Source organism: Oncorhynchus keta, chromosome 14, assembly GCF_023373465.1.
Source record: "Oncorhynchus keta strain PuntledgeMale-10-30-2019 chromosome 14, Oket_V2, whole genome shotgun sequence".
NCBI lineage: Eukaryota > Metazoa > Chordata > Actinopteri > Salmoniformes > Salmonidae > Oncorhynchus > Oncorhynchus keta.
The window spans coordinates 25,244,206-25,267,498 of record NC_068434.1 but is presented as its reverse complement, the minus strand read 5'-3'; the positions used below and the strand labels follow the sequence as shown (position 1 = coordinate 25,267,498).

Below are 23,293 nucleotides of genomic sequence, written 5' to 3'. Positions count from 1 at the left end.
ACGTGTACCTCTGCACACGGACTCTGCCCCCTGTATATAGCCTCGTTATTCTTATTGTGTTACTTTTTATTTTTGTCTACTTGGTAAATATTTTTTTAACCCACAGTGCAGTTCAAGAAGAGGTAAGGGTTTGTACATAAGCATTTCATGGTAAAGTGTACACTTCTTGTATTTGGTGCATGTGACAAAGTTTGATTAAATCAATAGCTCCATCCTATGATCTTGAGACTGGTTAGCCAACCATCCTTCAGCTTTTATAGCAAACCTAGCTATACATTAAAATGATGGTATTGTAATGACCTGACTAGATCATAAATGAACAATTGTCCAGACAGAGGCTTGAGTTTACGAATTGACGGTTTATTACACCAACTTTACACAGGCTACTGTTTGGGCCGTAGCACACGCCAAATAGATGACAGATAACCCACAAGCCAATCGTGACCTTCTCTTGTGAAACCCAGACGTAAGAGAGAGAGAACAAAGGCTGAACCTGGTCTTAACTTCCAATGCTCCACCCCACTGCCCAACCCCCCTCCACGCCACTCCGCCAACCACCAGGATGCCCGGCATCAGAACATTCCAGGCATTCCCGTGATTGGCAGATAGCAGGTTGATTGACAGGTCGGACCCCGCGAACACCAAGTACTGGTCAGTACAACACAACCACCTCCTAGCCTAACACATAACACACAGCTGTCTGTGCGGGTCGCTACAGTATGTTCTTCTTCCATAGTAGCCATTATACCTTGGCGAGTAGAAAGGGTCAGAAGCAATTTCAACTAACCTGTTCTTGCTGATACTTTCTTAGTTCGATTCGGAAGAAAATCATATCTACTCTGTTCAGTTGCAGGTGGTTCATAAAAAAACGGAATATTCTGAAACCTTTGTATCGAGTGAGAAATTCCCCTTGCATGTGTGTAGATCTTTTAGATTGCACTGTGATGCGCTGTCATCTACTTCTATACGTGGCCGCGGCTGTGTCGCATAAGAACCGGCTTTATGCCAGATGTCCACCAGAATCATATACGTTTTGTTTTGCCAGATGAATTTCTTCCGCTGGAACGCAAAGTGTTTTCATCTGGTACAAAGCCTCATGTCCATCAGATGCATCAAACTCTTTGCGTTCCGGCGGTAGTCATTCATTGTCAATGCAGCAGTCCGCAACGCTACGTTGGGGATGCCGCACTGGGCCTTAGTGCGTTCTGTGTACCGCATGCGTTCAATGTTTTCAACTTATACGTTGCTTTACCGTGCAGTGCTACAAACAGAAGTACACACAGACTCCAACTAGCTACCGTTTAGCTAGTTGAAAAGCGAAGCACGTGTGTCAAGTACGGAAAATGCGGCCTTGACATCCGGCAAAACGCATATGCATTGGGCATGACGGCTACTATGGAAGAATTGACATATTGCCATTAATGTATAGTAAACAAATGGCAGTGCTGCTGTATAGCTGAAAAACAAATCAAAGGCTTGAATATGCCAAGCCATTGATACAGCCGTAATTAAAAACCCTTTAAAGCCCAATGTTACATACACGTAAGTGTCTTTATACACCTGGTAACGTGCCTGTACGAGATCAAATGATAAAATAACACCAATATTCTAGATTAGATCCTAATAAACAATTTGTAATTAATAAACCGGAAATCGTCACTCTAAATGGCACGCCTCTGTAGCTTTCAACAGGCAGTTTTGCTCCTCTGAAACGGCCTCGTACATGGTCAAAAAGAGAGTTTCTAAAATTCAATGCATGCAAAATGCTCATTAGATTTCCAGAGACACCAGAGTAAATGTCTTAAGCAAAATATGTATTTTTGCCAAAGTATAGCGACTTAATTCTTGTTGCGGTTGTTCAGTGATGCAAACCACACTTTATGTAGCCCAATATGTACTCTTAAGGAGCCTACGTTACTCCTTAAAAACCTCTTGGGGCTAGGGGGCAGAATTTTCACTTTTGGATAAATAGCGTGCCCAATTTCAACTTCCTGCTACTCATGCCAAGAATATAAGATATGCATATTATTCATAGATTTATGAACTGTTTGAATCATGTCTGTGAGTATAACAGAATGTATGTAGCAGGCAAAATCCGAGGACTAACTGTTCAGAATTCTTTTTTTGTCTCTCTCTGTTCCCCGACTTGTTATTGCCAAGGGATTCTTCTTAGGAACCTGTTTTCAGTTCCTACCGCTTCCGCTGGATGTCACCAGTCTTTGGAATTTGGTTGAGGTTATTGCTTTGTGCAATGAAGAAGTAGGCCAACTAGGAACTGGGTACACTTTTGTGAGTTGCGCAAGACGTGAAAAGTAGCGCTTGTTTGTTTCCATTCCTGTATTGAACACAGATTGCCCCGTCTACAATTTGATCGATTATTAATGTTTAAAAATACCTAAAGTTGTATTATAAAAGTAGTTTGAAATATTTTGGCAAAGTTTATAGGCAACTTTTGAAATATTTTGTAGTGACGTTGCGTTTTTTGTAAGTAGTTTTTTTCTGGATCAAACGCGCTTTATATATGGACATTTTAGATATATATGGACGGAATTAATCGAACAATAGGACCAATTGTGATGTTTATGGGACATATTGGAGTGCCAACAAAAGAAGCTCGTCAAAGGTAATGCATGTTTTATATTTTATTTCAGCGTTTTGTGTAGCGCCTGCAGGGTTGAAATATGCTAACTCCTGTTTACTGCTGGTGCAGATGGTGCAGGCTATCAGATAATAGCTTCTTAGGCTTTCGCCGAAAAGCATTTTTAAAATCTGACATGTTGGCTGGATTCACAACGAGTGTAGCTTTAATTGAGTATCTTACATGTGTGATTTAATGAAAGTTTGAATTTTATAGTATTTTATTTGAATCTGGCGCTCTGCATTTTCCCTGGCAATTGGCCAGTTGAGACATTTGCGTCCCGCCTATCCCTAACTAGTTTTAAGGTGCAAGTACCTTGCATGTTATTTTCAGAGGTAGTCTGGCTCTCGTAGCCAAGACAGCCAAATACTCCATCTAAACGTGAATCGATTCTCAATTGCGATACGGTTATAAAAACATAAAGCACTTTAATATCATATCAAAATAATTTCATAAATGCAAAATATACACTTACTGTACACTTAACCGACTTGATCACTGTTGCAGCTGACAGTGTTTTTCGTTTCTGGTGGCCTTCTTCCATTACACACAGGTGTTCGGAGCATGCTAGATAGCTTATTAGCACAGGTGGTCCCTCTGTCTTCCGTAAACCCGCGCTGTAACATGGAGATATGGCCGGGTGGGAACAATAACCCTATAAAAGTTGTATCAATTTTAACCTAGTTCATATTAGTAAAAAAAAAAGGTCATTGGGCTTACAAAACCGTACTGCAAGCTTCACGTGTTAATGTTCAAACAAAACTCCCTTGTACAGAAGACGCCTTTGTCAAATTACTTAGTGCATTCGGAAAGTATTCAGACCTTGACATTTTCCACATTTTGTTACGTTAGTCTTATTCTGAAATGGATTAGATTCATTTTTCTTCTCTCTCTAATCTAGACATTTCAAATTTACATAAGTATTCAGACCCTTTACTCAGCACTTTGTTGAAGCACCTTTGGCAGCAATTGCAGCTTTGAGTCTTCCTGGGTATGACGCTTTAAGCTTGGCACACCTGTATTTTGGGCAGTTTCTCCCATTCTCTCTACTCTGCAGATCATCTCAAGCTCTGTCAGATGGGGAGCATCACTGCACAGCTATTTTCAGGTCTCTCCAGAGATGATAGAGTTCAAGTCCGGGCTCTGGCTGGGCCACTCAAGGACATTCAGAAAGAGTTCAGTCTTGGTTTCATCAGACCAGAGAATCTTGTTTCTCATGGTCTGAGTCCTTTAAGTACCTTTTGGCAAACTCCAGACAGGCTGTCATGTGCCTTTTACTGAGGAACGGCTTCCATCTGGCCACTCTAACAAAAAAGCCTGATTTTGTGGAGTGCTGCAGAGATGATTAGCCCATATCCACTTAGGAACTCTGGAGCTCTGTCAGTGATCATCAGGTTCTTGGTCACATCCTTGAACACGGCCCTTCTCCCCCGATTGCATAGTTTGGCCAGGCGGCCAGCTCTAGGAAGATTGGTGGTTGCAACCTTCCATTTAAGAATGATGGAGGCCACTGTGTTCTTAGGGACCTTCAAAGCTGTTGAAATGTTTTGGGTCCCTTCCCCAGATCTGTGCCTCAACACAATTCTGTCGGAGCTCTCGGACAATTCCTTCGATCTCATGGCTTGGTTTTTGCTCTGACCTGCACTGTCAACTGTGGGAGCTTTATATAGACAGGTGTGTGCCTTTCCAAATCATGTCCAATCAATTGAATTTACCACCGGTGGACTCCACCAAAGTTGTAGCAACATCACAAGGATGATCAATGGAAACGGGATGCACCTGAGCTCCATTTTTCAGTTTTTTTTATTTTATACATTTGTAAAAATGTCTAAATTTGATACATTTTAGAATAAGGCTATAATGTAACAGAATGTGTAAATGTGTAATGAACTGAGTCATGATTAAGGGCTAACATCTTTATGATGCTTTATATACAATTACATTGTTTGTATATCACGTCAAATAATAAACATCTACATTTAGTCTGGATTTCTTTATTAAAGATATAGTTGAGTGTCAACTGTCTATGGGTCCCAATTTACACATGAAAAAAAAGTGAGCAAACTGCCCTTAACTGTAACATATCTGACAGACACCAATGAGAGTGGGAAGTTTTGAATAGTGTAAGTATCGGGGCTCATGGAAATTTTGCAGTGCACAAATAAGGACACACTGAAGATTAACAACTTGTGCAATATATATGATACTGCTTTTATAACTTGGGTTTCAGAAATAATGAGTTAGATTTCATAATTAATGTTTACATTTTAGTGTAAGCAGTTCACAATGCAGAAATAGATATTGTTGAAACTGGATGGTTTGCACCCCTTTCTACCCGATGTTACATATATGAAACATTGCATAACTATTGCAAGGAGTGTTGATTTGTTTTCTTCAGAAATGCTATTAGGGGTTTCCTTGGGCTGTCCTAACCACTGCTTAATGTTCACGCAAGTAAAACTGGTTCCGGGTTTCTAAGGGTTAAACTTCCTCCTCAGGTTTAGAACCTAGGTCATTGTTTACTTTAGTAATATAAATGGGAACACAAACGGATTCCGGTATTTGATCTGGGAGTGTTTGTTTTAGAGTAGGCTGGGGAGGAAAGGGATGCTCCTCTGGGGCCTTCAGTGTTTGGTAGAGGGGTGTGTTACTTCACACACTGACCTAAAGATGAAAGGTAGCCGCACATAAACAAGATTTAGGGGGACATGTGTTATGTCTCTTGGATCTGAGGTCATCAGCGTATTTGTCCTAGATGTCCAGAGAACACCCCCCCATCTTATTTTAATTTATAGGATTCATATAATATTCAATAAATATATTACTTAACATCTGATTTGGACCAAACTTCTAACAATGAATAAGACATGAGGAACCCAAAGAAATTGGGCCACCCACAGACCCCCCCCCATCAATTCTCTGTCTGACAAGTAATATGGAGCTGCGGCTCGGTGTATTTGTTTCTCCATCCTATCGAATGTATTCTCAGTGAATTTCATATTTTATGTTCAGAGGAATTAGTCATTGAAGTTGTTAGGTTTATGGCCTGTCGTACATCCTGATATTACCAGGTTCTGACCACTAGATGTGGCTGTTCCTGCTATTTGTTTTTATTTTATTGTATTTTTTAAGATTCCCCAACCATTCCTCTGGACTTTCCGATGGGCGCTCTGTAGAGAACCATATGATGCAGTAAGACCTCATTGAACTTCTGAACTGTGTAGGGCCTTTGAAAGAGCAGAAAAAAACCTAAATCATCATGATAACCCTTACTATGATTACTGTTCACCGGATGTTTTTCTCCTATGCCTGTCATCATTGAGAAACACATAGAGTTAAAAAGAATGTTGCCCTACACTCCACTTCCCCTGCAATGATACAAGACCCGGGTATGCTATGCACCCCTTTTAAGTCTCTTTTTGAGGATTATATAACAGATTGGATGGAGACAATTTATCTGCTTGAGTTATCTGGCAATTCTGTCTCTGGTTTATCTCTGTAACCCGAGTGCAGGAAACAAGGTCTACTCAGAAACACAGAGACTGATTTGGTGGTCCCATGTCTTTGATAGAGATTGTGTGTTATCATAGGGACTGGGGAGTACAGAACTCCCTTTGTTCTGTTGTTGCCTGAAACATACTGAACAAAAATATAAACGCAACATGCAACAATTTAAAATATTTTACTGAGTTACAGTTCGTATAAGGAAATCAATCAATGGAAATAAATGAATTAGTCCCTAATCTATGGATTTCACATGACTGGGCAGGGGTGCAGCCATGGATAGTCAGGCCCAGTCAATCAGAATACCGCATGTGGAGGTCCTTGGCTGGTGTGGTTACACGTGGTCTGTGATTGTGAGGCCTATTGGATGCACTGCCGAATTCTCTAAAATGATGGTAGAGAAATGAGCAATTGCACGCTCCCTCAAGTTGAGACATCTAATGTTGTGTTCTGTGACAAAACTTCATATTTTAGTGGCCTTTTATTGTCTCCCAGCACAAACTGCACCTGTTTAATGATCATGCTGTTTAAACAGGCTTGGGTCTATTTTTCTCCACTTCCTGTCTGACTGACATGTCCAAAGTAAACGTCCTGTTACTCAGGCACAGAAGCCAGGATATGCATATAATTGGTACCATTGGATAGAAAACACTTTGAAGTTTGTTGAAATGTTAAAATAATGTGTGAGACTATAACACAATTGATATGGTATGAGAAAATCCAAATAAAAAACGACCAGAATTTTGTTTTGGAGAGCCCATGCTCTTTCAATGGAAAGCTATGGGGCCTATGCAATTCCAGCTCCCAGATTGCAAATCCTATGGCATCCACTAGATGCCAACAGTCTTTGTTCAGGATTTCAGGCTTGTTTCTTCCCAAACGAGGAAGAATTTAGTTTTGGTACTGGGAGTCAGAGTTGGAAATCAGTCTGTGTGTGCACTTGCTAATTTTACTTTTCTATTGAACAGACTTCTTTCTGTATGAAATATTATAGTTTAATTACATTTTAGTGTACCTGAGGATTAAATAAACCTGTATTTTGACTTGTTTTAGCGATAGCTTTTTGGATTCCTTTCTCTGCATGTTGAACGAGTGGATTACTCAAATCGATGGCGCCAACTAAACAGACTTTTTGGGATATAAAGAAGGATTTTATCTAACAAAACGACCATGCATGTTGTAGCTGGGACCCTTGGGATTACAAATCAGAGGAAGATTTTCAAAAAGTAAATTAATATTTAATCGCTATTTGTGATTTTATGAAGCCTGTGCTAGTTGAAAAATATTTTTATATGGATTGCCGTCCTCAATCAATCGCATGGCATGTTTTCTCTGTAAAGCCTATGGTAAATCAGACAATGCAGTTAGATTAACAAGAATTTAAGCTTTTAACCGATATAAGATACCTAGATGTTTAATATCCGGCGCAATTCACCGGAAGTTGTCGACAGGTGTCCCGCTGGCAGGACGCCTATCCCAGTGAAGATTTATTAATCAACTTCTTGATATGCCACGTGGCAGGTGGATGAACTATATTGGCAAAGGAGAAATGCTCACTAACAGGCTGGTAAAGAAATTTGTGCTCAAAATTGGAGAGAAATATATTTTTGTATTTTCCTTCGACCATGAGGTCGAAGGAATTGTCCGTAGAGCTCTGAGACAGGATTGTGTTGAGGCACAGATCTGGGGAAGGGTACCAAACAATTTATGCAGCATTGAAAGTCCCCAAGAACAGTGGCCTCCAGTCCTAAATGGAAGAAGTTTAGAACCACCAAGACTCTTCCTAGACCTGGCCGCAAGGCCAAACTGAGCAATCAGGGGAGAAGGGACTTGGTCAGGGAGGTGACCAAGAACCCAATGGTCTTTCTGACCGCTCCAGAGTTTCTCTGTGGAGATGGAAGAACCTTCTGGAAGGACAACCATCTCTACAGCACTCCACCAATCAGCTCGTTATGGTAGAGTGGCCAGGTGGAAGCCACTCCTTAGTAAAATGCACATGACAGCCTGAAGGCAAAAGGCACCTAAAGGACTCTCAGACCATGAGAAACAAGATTCTCTGGTCTGATGAAAACAAGATTGAATTGTTTTGCCGGTATGTCAAGCGTCACATCTGGAGTAAATCTCTACTGTAAAGCATGGTGGTGGCAGCATCATGCTGTGGGGATTTTTTTCAGCAGCAAGGACTGGGAGACTAGTCAGGATCGAGGAAAAGGTGAACGCAAAGTACAGAGAGATCCTTGATGAAAATCTGCTCAAGAGCACTAAGCACACAGCCAAGACAATGCAGGAGTCGCTTCGGGACAAGTCTCTGAAGGTTGTTGAGTGGCCCAGCCAGAGCTTGGACTTGAATCCGATCTAACATCTCTGGAGAGATCTGAAAACAGCTGTGCAGCGACGCTCCCCATCCAACCTGACAGAGCTTGAGAGGATCTGCAGAGAAGAATGGGAGAAACTTCCCCAATACAGGTGTGCCAAGCTTGTAGCGTCATACCGAAGAAGACTCAAAGCTGCAATGGGTCTGAATACTTGTTTGTAAATGTAATATTTCAGTTTTCTATTTTTGACCATCCTCTCTCCCCTCAGTGCTCTAACTCATTCACTCCTGTTTTGATTCAACGTTGTAGTTGGATTTGAGGCGTGTGTGGTTGCCATGGCAGTTTAATAAAACCACCTGCTTTATGGAATGTGGCTGAGAACGTTTTCAGAGACTTATTGAGGGGGGTGGGCAGTGATTAGCGTGGCACTCTTGGTAAGAACTTGAGAAGTATGTGTGTGGCAAAGAACCAAGGAATGCAAAACAAAGAGACAACTATGTAAAGAACCTATGTGAGGTAAAAAAAATAAAATGGCAGTGAACTCCAATACTTGCATAAAATGTGTTTCATTGCAATTAACTGACCACATGACATTCTCCCAATTTTCTTCTGGATCATCCAAATGCTCTCTAGCAAACTTCAGATAGGCCTGGACATGTACTGGCTTAAGCAGGGGAACACGTCTGGCACTGCAGAATTTGAGTCTCAGGCGGCGTAGTGTGTTTACTGATGGTAGGCTTTGTTACTTTGGTCCCAGCTTTCTGCAGGTCATTCACTAGGTCCCTCCGTGTGGTTCTTGGTTCTTGTATTCATTTTGACCCCACGGGGTGAGATCTTGCGTGGAGCCCCAGATCGAGGGAGATTATTAGTGGTCTTGTATGTCTTCCATTTCCTAACAATTGCTCCCACAGTTGATTTCTTCAAACCAAGCTGCTTACCTATTGCAGATTCAGTCTTCCCAGCCTGGTGCAGGTCTACAATTTTGTTTCTGGTGTCCTTTGACAGCTCTTTGGTCTTGGCCATAGTGGAGTTTGGAGTGTGACTGTTTGAGGTTGTGAACAGGTGTCTTTTATACTGATAACAAGTTCAAACAGGTGCCATTAATACAGGTAACGAGTGGAGGACAGAGGAGCCTCTTAAAGAAGAAGTTACAGGTCTGTGAGAGCCAGAAATCTTGCTTGTTTGTAGGTGACCAAATACCTATTTTCCACCATAATTTGCAAATAAATTCATTAAAAATCCTACAATGTGATTTTCTGGATTTTTTTCTTCAAAAATGATCACTTAAGGGGTAGTGCTCCCATAGGCACCAATGTGATAGCAGCTGGGTCTGCTTAGTTCATTGGCTGTATCTGAACCAGATAAAAGGAGCGAGTAAGATGTCTCCCTTCCTCTTCCGTATCTGGTATGCCTAAAGTGTGACATTGATATTCAAGATCTGCATAGTAAAAGCTGTGTGTGCATTTGGGAACATGCTGCCCCTGATGTAGAGGTACTGCAGGCATCACGTGGCTCCCCTGGAACATTTCTTTGAGCAGATGATCCTATGATGCCAGTCCCTTGCATGGCATGGAGTAGGAACACATGTCCTGGCCCTGTGCCCTGCAAGGAGCCGAACCACTACTGAAGCCCCTCTGCAGTTCTATAGTCAATACAAGAAATGTGTCAGCTGGTAAGGGACCATGTGCTAACTGACTGCAATTCACAGGGCAAAATCTTTTTTGTTGTTGTTGAATTTTACCCCTTTTTCTCCCCAATTTCGTGGTATCCAATTGTTGTAGTAGCTACTATCTTGTCTCATCGCTACAACTCCCGTACGGGCTCGGGAGAGATGAAGGTTGAAAGTCATGCGTCCTCCGATACACAACCCAACCAAGCCGCACTGCTTCTTAACACAGTGCGCATCCAACCCGGAAGCCAGCCGAACCAATGCGCCGGAGGAAACACCGTGCACCTGGCCACCTTGGCTAGCGCACACTGCGCCCAGCCCGCCACAGGAGTCGCTGGTGCGCGATGAGACAAGGACACCCCTACCGACCAAGCCCTCCCTAACCTGGGCGACGCTAGGCCAATTGTGCGTCGCCCCACGGACCTCCCGGTCGCGGCCGGTTACGACAGAGAGAGCTCGGCATTCAACACCATAGTACCCTCCAAGCTCGTCATCAAGCTCGAGACCCTGGGTCTCGACCCCGCCCTGTGCAACTGGGTACTGGACTTCCTGACGGGCCGCCCCCAGGTGGTGAGGGTAGGAAACAACATCTCCTCCCCGCTGATCCTCAACACTGGGGCCCCACAAGGGTGCGTTCTGAGCCCTCTCCTGTACTCCCTGTTCACCCACGACTGCGTGGCCACGCACGCCTCCAACTCAATCATCAAGTTTGCGGACGACACAACAGTGGTAGGCTTTATTACCAACAACGACGAGACGGCCTACAGGGAGGAGGTGAGGGCCCTCGGAGTGTGGTGTCAGGAAAATAACCTCACATTCAACGTCAACAAAACTAAGGAGATGATTGTGGACTTCAGGAAACAGCAGAGGGATCACCCCCCTATCCACATCGATGGAACAGTAGTGGAGAGGGTAGCAAGTTTTAAGTTCCTCGGCATACACATCACAGACAAACTGAATTGGTCCACTCACACGGACAGCGTCGTGAAGAAGGCGCAGCAGCGCCTCTTCAACCTCAGGAGGCTGTAGAAATTCGGCTTGTCACCAAAAGCACTCACAAACTTCTACAGATGCACAATCGAGAGCATCCTGGCGGGCTGTATCACCGCCTGGTACGGCAACTGCTCCGCCCTCAACCGTAAGGCTCTCCAGAGGGTAGTGAGGTCTGCACAACGCATCACTGGGGGCAAACTACCTGCCCTCCAGGACACCTACACCACCCGATGTTACAGGAAGGCCATAAAAATCATCAAGGACATCAACCACCCGAGCCACTGCCTGTTCACCCCGCTATCATCCAGAAGGCGAGGGCAGTACAGGTGCATCAAAGCTGGGACCGAGAGACTGAAAAACAGCTTCTATCTCAAGGCCATCAGACTGTTAAACAGCCACCACTAACATTGAGTGGCTGCTGCCAACACACTGTCATTGACACTGACCCAACTCCAACCACTTTAATAATGGGAATTGATGGGAAATTATGTAAATATATCACTAGCCACTTTAAACAATGCTACCTTATATAATGTTACTTACCCTACATTATTCATCTCATATGCATACGTATATAATTTGTAAGTCGCTCTGGATAAGAGCGTCTGCTAAATGACTTAAATGTAAATGTAAATGTCTATATCATCGACTGCATCCTTATGTAATACATGTATCACTAGCCACTTTAACTATGCCACTTTGTCTACATACTCATCTCATATGTATATACTGTACTCGATACCATCTACTGTATGCTGCCCTGTACCATCACTCATTCATATATCCTTATGTACATATTCTTTATCCCCTTACACTGTGTATAAGACAGTAGTTTTGGAATTGTTAGTTAGATCACTTGTTGGTTATCACTGCATTGTCGGAACTAGAAGCACAAGCATTTCGCTACACTCGCAGTAACATCTGCTAACCATGTGTATGTGACAAATAAAATTTGATTTGATTTGAGCCTGGGCGCAAACCCAGGGACTCTGATGGCACAGCTGGCGCTCCAGTACAGCGCCCTTAACAACTGCGCCACCCGGGAGGCCTCACAGGGCAAATTCTGACTCTTTGCACCAGACCTCTATTGCAGTGAGTTTGTTTTCTACTGCTTGCCAAAGTGCTGAAGTACTCCCCTGTGCTTATTTCAAAAACAGTGTGCTTATGGCTAGTCCCAAGTACGTCTCTGCTGGTACAACTGCTCAGGAAGCATGCTGCATTTGCTGCCTTCTGGGTAAATCCATTTGAATTCAATCACTTTCTGAAAGGATCCCTTTTGATTTAAACCAAATAAGTCAGTTACCTTTTGAGCCTGAATGCCAAAACATTCAGGAGATAAAGTTAAATAATTTTGCATACCCCACCATACCATGATACATCCATGTCTTCATTATGAGAAAAAATAAACAGTTGAGTTTAAAATCATTTTAAAAGCATACAAACCGCGGTGAATAAAATCTATGTGACATTTTAACGTCAATTGTATAAATGCGTAAACACAGATTTATTTTCATATTCAGATATGTTGTAACTTTTCCACATCTGAGGTTTTTGTGTTGTGCCCGCCATCGGTTGAGACACGACATGCTCTTGAATACAGGATGGGTGTCATTTCAACCATAGAAATAGAATTCAGAGAACAGACCATATCCCTTCAGACCACTGCAATTTAGCTGGTACACCATTAAAATTGAATAGACATTTTAACTTCTAATTACTACCACAAAGATGACTGCCGGTCCACTGTCGAAAGTCAACTTAAATGGTAATTTCTACTCTATTGTCTATATTTCTTATGATTTCAATAGGTTTCCTATGGAGGATCGACCAGATGATGTACAACAGATGTTCCCGTTCAAGACAACGTTCTCTGATCTGTGGACCTCAAACTATCTTTGTGGTGCCATTTGAAAAAATGTGACACCCACCCATATTCACACAACACAGAAACCTGAGATGTAAAATAGGGTCTCAGCTCCAACATATGCGAATATGTAAAACATCTGAATTTATGTGTTTTTAGATCATTGTCATTAAAGGTTCCAAAAAAAGTTTGACAACCCTGTTTGTAAGCTTTTAAATGATATCAAACTCAACTGTGTATGTTTTCCAGTGATGAAGACATGGAAGTCTCATGGTATGGTTGAATATGCTAAGTTTTTAAACTTTGAGCACCTTATCTCCTGAATGTTTTGGCAATCAGGTCCAGAAAGTAACTTTTTGTGCAATTATACAATGGTTAATTAAATATGTAAGGAAGGTTTCGTTCAAATCAAAAAAGTGTGCTGTCAAAAAGTGATTGAATTCAAATGGATTTACCCTTCGCACTTAAAGGGTGTTTGGGTTTTAACTGAAGGATGGCTGTTTCACTGTGTATGCTTTGTGGTGATGTCAGCTGCAGTCTGGTAAAACCTGATTGTTTGAGCACTCCCACAAGGCAATAGGTACACACTACAGTAAACAGGCTGATCTGTCCACCTCCCTACTTTTCTGCTCTGTGAGCTGTTAGTTTGGGTGTATCCATGGCTGTTTGTTTACATTAGAGATGATGAGTACGCATATCCAGCCCTGTAAATTTACATTAGCTCCTCATGCTCTGTAAGTTATTCATTATTTCTAGAGTCCACATTAAGCCCTGGATTCACTTGAGTTACTCCTGTGCATTCTGAGTGGCTGGGTCCAGGCACAGGGCATGACTAACACTGACAATGGTTACATTCAGTTCAGTTGGGAAGGGGAGAGTATGAAGTGAGTTAAAATGGGAAGTAGACAGATTATCACCAGGACTGTTTTTACATCAACCGTCCTTCTCTGTATACTCAGCCATTTCCCTGAATGTATGGCTGGACAGGGTGACGTCAGGCACTGGCCTATTTACAATGTGAACTCTGTTTTTACAGAAGCCCACAAGCTATTGTTCACCGTTTCCTCAACAACAAGTTTGCTTTCACTAAAACTGGAGCAAAACGTTGAAGAGCGAGGGCCAGAGCACAAGTGATGTCTTATGTGCTGTCGAATTTGTAACTTCTCATTGTGAGACCACTCAAACAGTAATGACTGTCATTAACTCCCTTGACACTAATAACAGTTTATTGAGGTTTATGTAGCTGTACTGTCGTGCCATGCCCGCTCTGATTCCTGTCCTCTTGTCCTACAGAGAGGAGGTTCAGGAGAACTGTGTTTGCTGGAAGAAGAGGTTTACCTTTGTGTGTAAAATGAGCACCAACCCCACAACTGGAGTCCTGGATCCCTCCATCTGTCGGGTCTCTGTGCGGAAGGTCTGTCTGACTTTTGGGGGACCTGTCTAAACAACACACAGCTCTTTGCTGTTATCTCTTTGTCTGCGAACATCAGGGACTACCGTTTCCTGCGTGTACCACTGGGTTATTTATCTTTCCATTCATTATTCACACCCCTGATAGTGTAAACTCTGTAGCCTCTGTAATCGGATCATAGATCAGTGTTAAACACACACTACACTGTGTGCCAGACTGTCAATGCTCAGTAGTCATCTCCCTTTTCCTGTTTTCACTACAGGAACTCAAAGGAGGAAAAACATATTCAAAGGTAAGAGCCCACTCCTCCTGAGCATCCCACCCTATATCCACGAACACATTACAATTTACTGTAGCCTGATGTCAACACATATCAGCACTGCTGTTAAGACATTTTAAACATTCACATTAGTCACCCCACTTATACAAACACAAGCTACAACTTTGGCACTATGTATAAGTTGAGTAAACTATACTGAACAAAAATATAAACGCAACATGCAATAATTTCTAAGATTTTACAGAGTTACAGTTCATATAAGGAAATCAGTCATTTTAAATCAATTCATTAGGCCCTAATCTATGGATTTCACACGACTGGGAATACAGATATCTGTTGGTCACAGATATATATACAGTGCCTGCGAAAGTATTCGGCCCCCTTGAACTTTGCGACCTTTTGCCACATTTCAGGCTTCAAACACAAAGATATAAAACTGTATTTTTTTGTGAAGAATCAACAACAAGTGGGACACAATCATGAAGTGGAACGACATTTATTGGATATTTCAAACTTTTTTAACAAATCAAAAACTGAAAAATTGGGCGTGCAAAATGATTCAGCCCCCTTAAGTTAATACTTTGTAGCGCCACCTTTTGCTGTGATTACAGCTGTAAGTCGCTTGGGGTATGTCTCTATCAGTTTTGCACATGGAGAGACTGAAATTTTTTCCCATTCCTCCTTGCAAAACAGCTCGAGCTCAGTGAGGTTGGATGGAGAGCATTTGTGAACAGCAGTTTTCAGTTCTTTCCACAGATTCTCGATTGGATTCAGGTCTGGACTTTGACTTGGCCATTCTAAAACCTGGATATGTTTATTTTTGAACCATTCCATTGTAGATTTTGCTTTATGTTTTGGATCATTGTCTTGTTGGAAGACAAATCTCCGTCCCAGTCTCAGGTCTTTTGCAGACTCCATCAGGTTTTCTTTCAGAATGGTCCTGTATTTGGCTCCATCCATCTTCCCATCAATTTAACCATCTTCCCTGTCCCTGCTGAAGAAAAGCAGGCCCAAACCATGATGCTGCCACCACCATGTTTGACAGTGAGGATGGTGTGTTCAGGGTGATGAGCTGTGTTGCTTTTACGCCAAACATAACGTTTTGCATTGTTGTCAAAAAGTTCAATTTTGGTTTCATCTGACCAGAGCACCTTCTTCCACATGTTTGGTGTGTCTTCCAGGTGGCTTGTGGCAAACTTTAAACGACACTTTTTATGGATATCTTGAAGAAATGGCTTTCTTCTTGCCACACTTCCATAAAGGCCAGATTTGTGCAATATACGACTGATTGTTGTCCTATGGACAGAGTCTCCCACCTCAGCTGTGGATCTCTGCAGTTCATCCAGAGTGATCATGGGCCTCTTGGCTGCATCTCTGATCAGTCTTCTCCTTGTATGAGCTGAAAGTTTAGAGGGACGGCCAGGTCTTGGTAGACTTGCAGTGGTCTGATACTCCTTCCATTTCAATATTATCGCTTGCACAGTGCTCCTTGGGATGTTTAAAGCTTGGGAAATATTTTTGTATCCAAATCCGGCTTTAAACCTCTTCACAACAGTATCTCGGACCTGCCTGGTGTGTTCCTTGTTCTTCATGATGCTCTCTGCGCTTTTAACGGACCTCTGAGACTATCACAGTGCAGGTGCATTTATACGGAGACTTGATTACACACAGGTGGATTGTATTTATCATCATTAGTCATTTAGGTCAACATTGGATCATTCAGAGATCCTCACTGAACTTCTGGCGAGAGTTTGCTGCACTGAAAGTAAAGGGGCTGAATAATTTTGCACGCCCAATTCTTCAGTTTTTGATTTGTTAAAAAAGTTTGAAATATCCAATAAATGTCGTTCCACTTCATGATTGTGTCCCACTTGTTGATTCTTCACCAAAAAATACAGTTTTATGTCTTTATGTTTGAAGCTTGAAATGTGGCAAAAGGTCGCAAAGTTCAAGGGGGCCGAATACTTTCGCAAGGCACTGTATTTTAAATGTAGGGGAGTGGATCAGAAACCCAGTCAGTGTCTGTTGTGACCACCATTTGGCTCATGCAGAGCAACATCTCCTTCGCATAGCTGTTGATTGATCTGGCTGTTGATTGTGTCCTGCGGAATTTTGTGCCACTCTTCAATGGCTGTGCCAAGTTGCTGGATATTGGCGGAAACTGGAAAACACTGTCGTACACGTCGATCCAGACCATCTCAAACATGCTTAATGGGTGACATGTCTGGTGAGTATGCAGGCCATGGAAGAACAGGGACATTTTCAGCATCCAGGAATTGTGTACAGATCCTTGCGACATGCTGAAACAGGAGGTGATGGTGGCGAATGAATGGCACGACAATGGGCCTCAGGGTCTCGTCACGGTATCTCTGTGCATTCAAATTGCCATCGATAAAATGCAATTGTGTTTGTTGTCCATAGCTTATGCCTGCCCATACCATAACCCCACCATCACCGTGGGGCTCTCTGTTCACAACGTTGACATCAGCAAACTACTTGTCCACATGATGCGGTACAGTTAAAATCAGTATTCTGTGAAGTATCTGTGAAGAGCACACTTCTCCAGCATACCAGTGGCCATCGAAGGTGAACATTTGCCCACTGAAGTTGGTTACAATGCCGACGTGCAGTCAGGTCAATACCCTGGTGGGGAGGATTAGGACACAGATGAGCTTCCCAGAGACAATTTCTGAAAGTTTGTGCAGAAATACTTTGGTTGTGCAATCCCACAGTTTCATCAGCTGTCCAGGTGGCTGGTCTCAGACGAGCCCGCAGGTGAAGAAGCCGGATGTGGAGGTCCTGGGCTGGCATGGTTACACAAGGTCCGCGGGTCTGAAGCCGGTTGTACGTACTGCCAAATTCTCTAAAATGACAGAGGTTTCTTATGGTGGAGAAATGAACATTCAATTATCTGGCAACAGCTCTGGTGGACATTCCTGCAGTCAGCATGCCAATTGCACACTCCCTCAAAACTTGAGACATCTGTGGCATTGTGTTGTGACAAAACTGTACATTTTACTGTCCTTTTATTCTCCCCAGCACAAGGTGCACCTACAGTATGTCATTATCATGCTGTTTAATCAGCTTCTTGATATGCCACACCTTTCAGGTGGATGGATTATCTTGGGCGAGGAGAAATGCTCACTAACAGGGATGTTAACAAATTTGTGCACAAAATTTAGGAGAAATAAACTCTTTGTGCTTATGGAACATTTCTGAGATAATTTATTACATTTAAACATGGGACCAACACTTTGCATGTTGCATTTCAATTTTTGTTCATTGTAAATTAACTTAAAATAAAGCTGGTGAAAGTTTATAGATGATGCACTCTCTCAGGTAGCCAGGGACCCTTCCTGTGTTTTCTCACGCTATGCTTATGGATTTCCTTAAGCTAAATAAAACCCCTTTCCTCTTTGGAAATGGGCTTCCTTCAATACACACATCTGTAAACAATAGCTTTGACGAAATTGAACCTGGAGAAAAGGAAATTAGGCTCCTCTTGGATAACCTGAGATTCAAACAAAAAAACAGGAGGACTAAGAATCTGGAGCCGTCTCTCTATATCCAGTCCCTTAGGGCTAGAAAACCTAAATGTTAAATGTCATGGCTACCTCACAGTATATGCAGGTTTAAAACTACTGTGGTGAAAGTAACTGTTCTTTCTCCCTCAGCTGGGTTTTACTGACCTCAACATGGCAGAGTTCGCTGGCTCGGGCTCTGCAGTCCGCTGTTGTCTGCTGGAGGGATACGACACCAAGAATACTAGGCAGGACAACTCCATACTGAAGGCAAGGGACTGTGCTAGGGTGGGCAGGAGTCAAGCCTATTGACCTTGGGATGTCAGAGTTGGGTTTTGTTTGGTTGTGCAGAACAACTGACATAGTTTATACTTAGACTTTATATTGTGGTAAAGGACCCCTCGTTCCACTGATCACCCAGGGCTGTTGATGCACAGCACCTCAACTGAACTTTGATATAGATGATCTGTGGCATTCTGGGGCGACAGGATAGCATAGTGGTTAGAGTGTTGGACTAGTAACCGGAAGGTTGCAAGTTCAAATCCCCGAGCCGACAAGGTACAAATATGTCGTTCTGAACAGGCAGTTGAAAATAAGAATTTGTTCTTAACCGACTTGCCTAGTTAAAGGTAAAATAAAAATATATACTGTAGCTAGTGTAGCTTTTTATATGTTCTTATTGTAATAAAAGTATAATTTGTTTGGATTTTCTCTGAAGGTGACTATTGGGATGGCCCTCCTATCTGGAGATCCGTGCTTTAAAACGTGAGTGACCTGACATGTTCAAATCTCTGATCTGTCTTTCCTCTTCATGCATTTAGAAAATGTGACTCTGGCACCCCCCAATGGGGAGTCAATTAGCCCATCAAGCAAACTTAACATTGCACAGTATAATGTGGACTGACCAGTCATGTTTTTTTGCAGTGCCCCCAGCACAGCCAAGTCCATCTCCATCTCAGGCCAGGACCATATCCTGCAGCTGGACTGTAAGGGGGAGGGCACTGGAACCCCTAACCGGCCCACTTCTCTGGGCCGGTCCATGAAGCCCAGGCCCTCGATCATCAGCTCAGGTACGACAGGGCACGTGGATCCGCTCAAACCTGGTAACAGTGGGTTTGTTATGATAATCCATCACCACTAAACAGTTAACCTAGGTATGGGACACATGGTGAGGGACTCTAACTAATTGAGGTGTGGCTCTGTTTGGTGTCCTAGAGTGTTTGGTGTCAGGTCTTCCAGAGGAGTCAGACCAGACCCAGGCAGCTAGCCCAGGGGAAGTATTCCAGTCGGGGCACTCTCGCAACTCCAGCTATGCCAGCCAGCTGAGCAGGATCTCAGGTGTGTGGGTTCATGTTCCCCATCTTTCCTCTTCAGAGTTTTTTGTTTGTTGGTATTTGCACCTAAGTCTGTAATGTAAATGTCTTGTCCCCCAGGCTGCAGCACAGAGCACTCCTGCTCCTCTAGTATGTCTGACCTCACACACAGGAGGAACACCTCCACAGGAAGCGGCTCATCTGGGGGCCTCCGTGTGACCGTAGACACTCCAACAGAGGGAGAGAGGCCAGGGAGACCCCCTCGACCCCCACGGCCCGTCTTGCCATCCAACAGACCCCCCAGGCAAGACCTTCCATTCACCAGATTAGCCAAATGTGTTTGTTTTGACAATCTATGAAAACAAACGAGTGGAACTGTCAGTGGAACACTATTGCTATTTGTATGACTGCTGTCTATCCACTGTTGCCTGACTGGGCCTTTTCCCTGCACCCTGTGACAGGAGGAAGCAGGATTCCGTGGAGAGCCATCCCTCCTGGGTGAATGACACCCGCATCGATGCCGACGATATTGTTGAAAAGATCATCCAGAGCCAGAACTTTGCTGACATAAGTAACACTGAAGGTATGGAGCCCCAACCTCACCCTGCCCTTTCAATTGTCCACTACATTTTTGGGGGGCTCTTTTTTTTTTACATAACTTGTCTCTTTTGTACTGTTTCATTTGTCTCTTGGTGTGTTTATTTCCTCCTCAGACAGTAACCTGCGACTGTTTGTCAGTAGAGACGGCACCACATCCCTGAATGGTTTACTGCGCAGTAACAGGTGAGAAACCAGAAAGGACACACGCACACACAATAATAATACATCAAACGCACACACAGGTCTTACTCTGCCACTTTTCATTCTTTCAGGGTGTGTGCTGGTGTGTATGAGCAAGTGGTGATAGAGAGCCATTACGACTGGTGAAGATTAATTTTAATTGAGGCCTCTGCAATGAAGCTTGTGGACTAACTCTAAAAATATAATGCAGTCATCCTGGAGCACTGGCTGAGCTGGGAGTCATGAGGAGGACAATTTACACAAATATTAATAACTATCGGACAAATGTAGTACTTTAAAGAAAATACCAATACATTTTTTTACACGCTACTTTGTAATGTATTTTTCCCTTACATGACCCAAGGCACCAGACCCTCTCTGTGATGACCGTGCTAGTCTCGTCACCACTGAAGGAGACCTGGTGATGGAGAAAGTCCTCAACACTGTCTGACTGGTGTTTGTCAAATTTAGACTGTAGTACTTTGGCTCCCTCTTGTGGAGAAATGGCTTACTGGGGGATCAGTCTCTTTTTTTCAACCAACTATCTCAATGGCATACTCCCAGGATTCCTCTCCCCTCGTCCACTCGTTTCCTTCTCAAAACCCATTGGATGAGAAAGCCAGAGGTCCCTCCCTTCTGACCTTCTCTTCCAATGGGGTTTGAGAAGGAAACGAGTGAAGATTATGTCCCCAAAAAACAGACATCTCCTATTCTGTCCATCTCAAGGAACTGGATAGGTGTAGCAGTTTCGGGAAGTTTGATATGCTATAAGTTCTAAACCCATTTGATGGTTATTTGGTGCAAACACCAGAGGTAAGAAGCTAGGTGTTGTTCTCAGATTTGTACATACATATTCAACATACTTTTACACTAGTAGATGTCTCCAAACATGATCTTATGAAGGATCATGATTTGTTTGTGTTTTCCAACCAGCTGGCTGGTTTGTTGTATTTTTAAAATTGATTTTAACACTACAAAGATGGTGAAAAGGGTCCCTGTTGTATTATATATTTTATAGAACGTCTCTCTCTCTCATGTATAAAAACTGTTCTCCTGCATATCTGAATGTTAACTGTTAACCTTTCGAATACTATTTGACTAAAATGACTGTTGTTATGGACTGAATGCTTGTAGGTCTGATACACTTGTTCGGCGTAAACTTTTTTCAATGTGCTGATAACTATCATCTATAAGTAGTCTGCCTATGAAGACTGCCTTAAATAATATCAGTCTGTGTACAGTGCCTTCAGAAAGTATTCATACCCCTAGCTTCCTCCTTTTCACTCTGTCAATTAGGTTAGTTTTGTAGAATAATTGCAATGTTGTTGATCAATCCTCAGTTTTCTCCCATCACAGGCATTAATCTCTATAATTGTTTTAAAGTCACCGTTGGCCTCATGGTGAAATCCCTGAGCGGTTTAGTGCCTCTCCAGCTACTGAGTAAGGAAGGACACCTGTGTCTTTGTAGTGACCTCGTGTATTGATACATCATCCAAAGTGTAATTAATAACTTCACTATATTCAATGTCTGCTTTTTAATTTGTGCCCATCTATGAATAGGGGCCCATCTTTGCGAGGCATTGGGAAAACTCCCTGGTCTTTGTGGTTAAACCTATGTTTGAAATTCACTACTTGACTGTGGGCCCTTTATAGATAATTGTATGTGTGGGGTACAGAGATGAGGTGAGAAACCAAATTGAATAGATTTAAAATTCAGGCTGTAACAACAATGTGGAAAACGTAAGGGGTGTGGATACTTTCTGAAGGCATTATGTACAAAATATGTCATTGTTGTGGTGGGAAAATATGGATCTAATTTTTCACAACATTGTCACATGGGCTTATATTAACCACAGCAGGGTTTGGTGGTCTCGGGTGATGTGACGTTCATTGCGACAGCATTTCAGATAGAAATAACATGTATTAAAAAGTGATGTTTTTCCATTCTCCTTTCCTGTGTTTGAAGAGGGTTTTAAGCTATGCACAAAGCCCCAGTGTCCTACACATACATTAACAATGTCTAATCTTGTCTTTTGTAACATTATTTTAACAAAATAAAATAATTGTATATTATTTTAACAAATGCACATGTATACTAAATAAAACAATTGACTGTAATCTTATCTATTTGAGATCCTCCAGAAATGTTTTATATATTTCTTTATTTTTAACACCACACGGGCTATTTGACCAAGGAGAGTGATGTTGTGCTGCATCAGATGACCTGGCCTCCACAATCCCCTGCCCTCAACCCAATTGAGATGGTTGGGATGAGTTGGACCGCAGAGTGAAGGAAAACCAACCAACAAGTGCTCAGCATATGTGGGAACTTTGTGTAAGAGCCGTTTGAAAAGACCATTGAAATTTCGTCTTGTTTTGGTGGGATTAAGTTTTGGCCTGCCTGGTTACATAACCTTAAATAGTAGGTGATGGCGCTGAGGGAGAGGACGATGGTGCCAGGACCCACATCCCCAAGGGCACAGGCGTTGGGACAGGCATAGAGACTTTCCACCCAGATCTGCAAGGGGATGTCTCCACCAAAGTGTTGGGCCTACAGTGGAGCACTACTGTACTCTAGGTGTACTCTAGGACTAGGTAAAGCTGATGTCATGGGGTCAGTGTACTCTAGGACTAGGGAAAGCTGATGTCATGGGGTCAGTGTACTCTAGGACTAGGGAAAGCTGATGTCATGAGGTAAGTGTACTCTAGGACTAGGGAAAGCTGATGTCATGGGGTAAGTGTACTCTAGGACTAGGGAAAGCTGATGTCATGGGGTAGGTGTACTCTAGGACTAGGGAAAGCTGATGTCAGGGGGTAGGTGTACTCTAGGACTAGGGAAAGCTGATGTCATGGGGTAAGTGTACTCTAGGACTAGGGAAAGCTGATGTCAGGGGGTAAGTGTACTCTAGGACTAGGGAAAGCTGATGTCATGGGGTCAGTGTACTCTAGGACTAGGGAAAGCTGATGTCATGGGGTCAGTGTACTCTAGGACTAGGGAAAGCTGA

At 42.8% G+C, this 23,293-nt stretch overlaps 1 protein-coding gene across 2 annotated transcripts in view; it reads left to right on the top strand.

Annotated features, from left to right (window-relative positions):
- The window catches only part of LOC118393052 (protein FAM102A-like), a 30,542-nt gene extending 8,131 nt beyond the window's left edge, over positions 1-22,411 (top strand). For both annotated transcript variants that reach the window (XM_035785278.2, XM_035785277.2), the window contains 10 exons: positions 14,277-14,397; positions 14,657-14,686; positions 18,349-18,465; positions 18,914-18,960; positions 19,120-19,265; positions 19,411-19,533; positions 19,629-19,812; positions 19,970-20,091; positions 20,222-20,291; positions 20,381-22,411. In XM_035785278.2, the coding sequence (XP_035641171.1) occupies positions 14,335-14,397; positions 14,657-14,686; positions 18,349-18,465; positions 18,914-18,960; positions 19,120-19,265; positions 19,411-19,533; positions 19,629-19,812; positions 19,970-20,091; positions 20,222-20,291; positions 20,381-20,435 (957 nt within the window). In that variant the 5' untranslated portion in view covers positions 14,277-14,334 and the 3' untranslated portion in view covers positions 20,436-22,411. The remainder of the gene's footprint in view (positions 1-14,276; positions 14,398-14,656; positions 14,687-18,348; positions 18,466-18,913; positions 18,961-19,119; positions 19,266-19,410; positions 19,534-19,628; positions 19,813-19,969; positions 20,092-20,221; positions 20,292-20,380) is intronic.
- The last annotated feature ends 882 nt before the right edge of the window (positions 22,412-23,293 follow it).